The 6,309-nt window shown below is 28.3% G+C and overlaps 1 protein-coding gene across 1 annotated transcript; it reads left to right on the top strand.

The window, feature by feature from the left end:
• The first annotated feature begins 422 nt into the window (after window positions 1–422).
• On the top strand, window positions 423–1,657 carry LOC101498382 (heavy metal-associated isoprenylated plant protein 39-like). Its single transcript, XM_004515094.4, has 3 exons — window positions 423–582; window positions 678–753; window positions 898–1,657. Exons 1-3 carry the CDS (start codon window positions 577–579, stop codon window positions 1,137–1,139), a joined length of 324 nt encoding a protein of 107 aa, XP_004515151.1. The 5' UTR covers window positions 423–576; the 3' UTR covers window positions 1,140–1,657.
• Window positions 1,658–6,309: the final 4,652 nt, after the last annotated feature.

Below are 6,309 nucleotides of genomic sequence, written 5' to 3'. Positions count from 1 at the left end.
TCCTTTTTCCCCACCTTGGTAAGCTTTCAACATCAAAATCGTTATATATTTTTCTATTCTTTATCTAACAACAAATTGTATTTTTTCTATTTTGTACCTAACTAAACATGAATTCTAATCTAAGACGTGTTTGATTCCATCGTGATACATTAAGATGAAGCCATGAAGCAAAAAGTAAACAACTTTTTCAAAAAAGCAATTAAAGCCTTTCGACGATTACAAACTTTTATCATTTGATCTGGGGAAATTTCGTGTCAGTGTGAGTGAGGATTCAAACTTTCAAGTTCAAAACACACGGTTGTAAAATAATATTGTCTCCTAAAAATATAAATTTAAAGAAAAAACAATATTATTTCAATTGACTTGGTTGACTTGGTTGACTTGATTTTGTCTTTCATAGGTTCCTACTTAACTTGTATAAATATTTGCAAATTTTCAGTCTTGGTACATCATCACTTCTTTCGCATTTGAAAATAATTCTCCACTCAAACTTCATCATCAACTTGCTCCTCTTGTTATTTATTCCTTTGCAATTGTCCCCAACAATTCTTACTTAGCTCTAACTAGCTAACACCAATGAAGGTTAGTAAAAATAAACAATAAGGTCAAAAGTTAATTTAGGATTTAAATTACTCTGTTTTCATTGATTAATAATTTATTGATTTGTTTTGTAACAGAAAGTTGTGTTGAAGGTAGATTTTTATAATGATAAAATCAAGCAAAAAATGATGAAGACAGCATCTGGCCTTTTAGGTATTGAATTTCATATCATATAAGCTCTATAAAGTTATTTCTATAATCCAAGATGGAATGTGAATTTCATACCATATTAAATGAAGGATTAATTAATTGATTATTTTTATTAAATAAAATTATATTTTTATAATAATTTTGCAGGGGTTGAATCAGTATCAATAGAGTTGAAAGAAAAGAAGTTAACTTTATCAGGAGATATTGATCCAGTAAAGGCAGTGTCGAAACTAAGAAAAGTGTGTCAAACAGAAATAGTTTCAGTTGGACCTCTAGAAGAAGACAAAAAGTCAACTGATGTATCTACTACTCTCAACTCCTTTGAACCATATCCTTTCTATTATCATATGCAACCATCAGATTATATTCAAGGTTACTACTATATTTGATGTGTAAAAGAAGAAGAAGAGATTCCTAATGGAATACTAAACTTATAAGAAAAATGTATAGTTTGATAAAATATAGAAATATATTTGGCGTACACTCATATGTATACACCTTGAAAGATAAAAATATAAAGAAAGTAGTGTGATGAATATGATATGTAGATAATGAAATAGAAAGAGACAGATTGAGAGAAAGTAAGTTGTTGAATAGGTGTAGAGAAATCTAAAGTGAATAAGTATCATTATTGTAAAATACATTGTGGTGTTTTTGTCTGGTACTTATTTTAAATTTTTGGCTATTTGTGAAATGTATTATGATGTGTTGAGTATAAAGGCTAATTGTAGGGTATTTTTGTGAAAGTAACTAGATACATTATCAGTGTTAAGGTGTTGTGTTGAGCATTGCCAATCTCGTTTTATAAGGTAGATACATTTTCCATCTATTTGAACTTTGCTAGTGACCTATATATTTTATTGTTGTACCCTTAAAAACCTCATTCAATTATCTACTACTTTTGTGTTCAGATTAAATCTCATTTGATTTTTGCGTAATAAATATGAACTTTTTATATTGAGTTCTTTTGACCTTTACTTAGCTACATAACTTCTTTTTAAGTGAAATCAAAACTATTAGATTCCTACCATTTATACCTACATTTTCATATAACTTGATTCTCCGTATTTCTTCTCCATACAATGTCATATGCTTTTTGTGCAAAATTGAGTCTCTAAGAAATTAGATATCTCTATTTGAGCTCACCGTATGAGTCAACTACTCACCGTGTGTATTGATGCAAAATTGAACTCTATTTAAGGGGTATTAAGTCAAACTTTTCCATTTCCCATCCAACTATATCCGCGTTAAACACCTCTAATCTTTCAAAAACTATATTTTCTTGAGTCTTGAAAATCTAAGATTTCATCTTAAAGTAATGTGAATCGATTTAGAGGTGTGTGAGTCAATTCCCAAAACATATTGGAATTGTGAATTGATTCACACCTTTGATAAGACATGGTTTGGAACATCAAGAATGAGTTCATGACCCCTACAAATTGATTTACAAACATGTGGGTTGATTTACAAAATGAGAAATCGCTCAGAAAAACTTCTTAATGCAATTTAAAGTATGACACATGTTCCTATCATGCAACTAAATTTATAAAATGAAAAAAGGAAATACATCGTCGGAGTACTTACTAGTTTTACATTAACGTACAATGTAAAATAGTTGTTGATTATTAAATAGACATAAATGACAAGATGATGAGTTCTCGTTGGAAAACAGTGTAAAACTATTTTACAATATGAGTGTATGGTCCTTACACTTATGATAAAATATAACTTTTTATGTCACTTTTTCCAATTCAAATGAATTTGTGAATGATTGAGAAAATAAAAATCAACAAATGCATACACTTATCATCAAAATAAACCTAATTTTAACATCTATATAAATACTAAATTTATCCTAGAAAACCTTATATTACAATTTTTTGACATGGACTTATTAACAAAAAAAGAATATGAGAATATGTTTTGTTCTGAGTAAATTGTAGTCCTTTATGTTTGAAAATGTAAATGATTACCTAAGGAATCATGGGTGGTTATTCCTATACTTTTTATGTCTAGTTGAACTTATTCATGAAATAACAAAGGGAATTTGAGATTATTATATGGTAGAGGAAGTTATTTGAGTCCTAATCACCTTTTATTAATATTGATCCAAGTTTATCATTAATTTTTTATTCTAAATATCATTAACAATTACCTAAGTACAATAAACATTGTTGCACTATATATAAATTTAAACACAATTCTTGTAGAGACATTTCTATAAATCTATAACTAGTTACAATCTGGTACATTTTCCATATTGTTATCAAATATTTTTAAGTTTCAATATCAAAATTTTATAGGATAAAAGTCTATTAAAATTTGTCCAAATAATAACTTGTGATAACATTCTTTTGAGCTTCTTACAAGTTTTTAAAGTATTTTCAAAACATCACATGTTGAATATAAATCAAGTGAATCTAGGTTCGTTAACATGGATAAGATTGTGTCATTGTTAATAAGTTATAAAATGTCACTACGCCAAAAATGACATTTTATAGCGCGTCTTTTATAGCGCTTATTAAATACAAGCGCTGTTGTATGATATTTTAAAAATAACGGAGGATACAACAACGCTTTTTTGACAAGCGCTGTAAAAAAAGCGCTGTAAAAGACTTTGATTTCACATAATTAAAGGACCTATTAGAGCGCTTTTTGGAAAAGCGTTGTAAAAAGGTTTTTAAAAAAAAATAAGGAGGTCTTTTACAGCGCTCTTTAAAAAAGCGCTGTAATAGACTTTCAATAAATAAAATAAGGAGGTCTTTTACAGCGCTCTTTAAAAAAGCGCTGTAATAGACTTTCAATAAATAAAATAAGGAGGTCTTTTACAGCGCTCTTTAAAAAAGCGCTGTAATAGACTTTCAATAAATAAAATAAGGAGGTCTTTTACAGCGCTCTTTAAAAAAGCGCTGTAATAGGCTTTTAAAAAGTAAAATAAGGAGGTCTTTTACAGCGCTCTTTAAAAAAAACGCTGTAATAGGCTTTAAAAATATAAAATAAGAAGGTCTTTTACAGCGCTTTTTAAAAAAAGCGCTGTAATAGGCTTTTAAAAAATAAAATAAGAAGGTCTTTTACAACGCTTTTTAAAAAAAGCGCTGTAATAGGCTTTTAAAAAATAAAATAAGAAGGTCTTTTACAGCGCTTTTTAAAAAAAGCGCTGTAATAGGCTTTAAAAAAATAAAATATAACAGTAAATCGTTTCAGTTTCCTCTTTATTACATAAACTTCACTACACTTCAGTGTCCTTCTCCTCTTCATTATCCTTCTCATTGCGAACCCTAATGTCCTACGAACCATATTGTTAACCATCTCCATTGCAAATCATCTCCATATTTGTTACTATCCCTACGAACATTATTACATACTCTTCTCAATAAGAACCCTACTCTATCCTACGAACCGTTCGTATTTCTGCGCATTCTCGCTGTTTCTTCTTAAAAGAAACCGTAACCCTATGAACTCTACGTATTTCTTCGCACTCTTCAGGTATTGTATTCATTTAATCATTTATTTCTTATATATATATATACATATATATATATATATATATAATGTGTCTGTTAATGCTAATAATCACATTTATTTGATAGTGTTTTACAAGTTTTCCGAGCTCAAATGGGTGTTACAGTGTCGAAGCAAAAATCAAATAAATCACATGGATTGTAATAAAGGTTTGAAATGTATGGCTTTAAAATTTCATTAACAATCAATCCACAAATATTTATTGACTTATATGTTTTATTTTATAGTGCTCTCGTCAAACTAACAACATAGACTGCGGATATTGTATATTACGATTTATGAAGGAGATTGTTGTTATAATCCCAGAAAGAGATCTAATTGAAATAAAGGAATGCATATTACAACGCTTTTTTTAAAAATCGCCGTAAAACTAATACAACAAGCAGCACATTTTTAGAAGAGATTTACAGCGCTTTTTTTATTTTAAAGAGCGTTGTTGTATCTTTTTACAGCGCTAGATACTACAGCGTTTAATTTTTTGAAAAAGCGCTGTAAATGGCTTAAAAAAAGCGCTGTAAAATACCATTTTTGGCGTAGTGTGTGATAATGAGAAATACCGTTGAGATAAAATCCTTAATAATGTTTGAATGACAATAAACTCTGATGATTGAATGATTAATAGATTTTTATTTATCTTATTATTTAATGAGTGTTCTTCGGTGTTCAATTAAGACATGCACATGTCGGAAATAACAAGCAAAAGATTGGATTAATTCAAAACAAAATATGAACACAAAACATCTTCTGATATACATTAGAAAGTTCAAAACAAACCATAGAAAGTTATGTCAAAAACATACTTAGGAATATCTACACAAATAAAGTAACATGAAATATCTTGATATCACTCCTATTTTTTCTACATAATGAAAATATCCTTAAACTATTTCAAAAAGGAATAAAGTAAAGATAAAGACATGAAAAACATATAAAGACATTCATTATCATAAATAATGAATAAAGACATACAAAACACTCTCAACATACTGACAAGTGCAACAAATATTTCAAATTGTCCTTAGAAAAATAAACACATTTCAAAAGTAACATGAGCATATGGAAGGACTACAACTCAACTTGAGAAAGTTCATTTATCAACTTCATGAACATTAGAAATTTCAGGACTTTAGAATATTCATACAAAAGTATAGAAGTATAAAAGCCATAGAAAAGTGACAAAAGACTAATACCCTAGAAATATTCAATACGGTAACACAACCACTGTAAAAAGATATGTTGAACTTTATGTTTTCTCTCTTTTCACTAAAAGGCAATAAAAAACCAAACAAACATTCTCATGTTCACTTGAACTCAAAATATTAATTACTCTTCAAGATTAGAGTTGTCAAAATGGGCTACACCAAATGGGTTAGCCCACTAAAACACAAGGCATGAGCCTAATAATTTCAGCTCGAATTTTTCCAGGGTTTTTTAGGTCGATATGAATAAACATGTTACTCATTCGAGTTAGTTCGTATGGTTACAAGGTATCCCGCATAAGCAATTTAAAAATATTAAAAATTGGCCTATAGTAAAAAAGCTCAAAAAGAGATCTGTAATACCTCAATTTTTTCCGACCAATTAAAAATAATTTTAAAAAAATAATAATAATAATAATAATATGTATTTTCGTACTTATTATTGTTAAGTAAAAAATTATCATATTTTGTACAGATTTTGAGTCAATATTTACACAGGTTTTTATTACAAAAAAAATATATTAAAAAATAATAGTTAAAAAAACAAATAGATATATTTTTTGCATCCCTTGGGAGACTGTGTTTAAGCCTCCTTCATCTTTGTTGCAACCCAGGTATCTTCATCTTAATTTTTAAATTTTATTTCATCTAATTTTCACCATTTGTACACACAATCAAAAAGATCAACTGCCATTTTCTATTTCCATCTCCACAGTTCCATAATTTTTGTCAAACCAATATAAAAACCAGACATCAATTTATCTCATAGACACAAAGATTCAACATTGTAGTATATAAATAAAGGCAAAAATCAATTCAAAAAAAAAAGAAAAACAGT

The sequence above is a fragment of the Cicer arietinum genome, chromosome 8 (assembly GCF_000331145.2).
Source record: "Cicer arietinum cultivar CDC Frontier isolate Library 1 chromosome 8, Cicar.CDCFrontier_v2.0, whole genome shotgun sequence".
Taxonomy (NCBI): domain Eukaryota; kingdom Viridiplantae; phylum Streptophyta; class Magnoliopsida; order Fabales; family Fabaceae; genus Cicer; species Cicer arietinum.
This window is presented reverse-complemented; position numbering and strand designations above follow the sequence as displayed.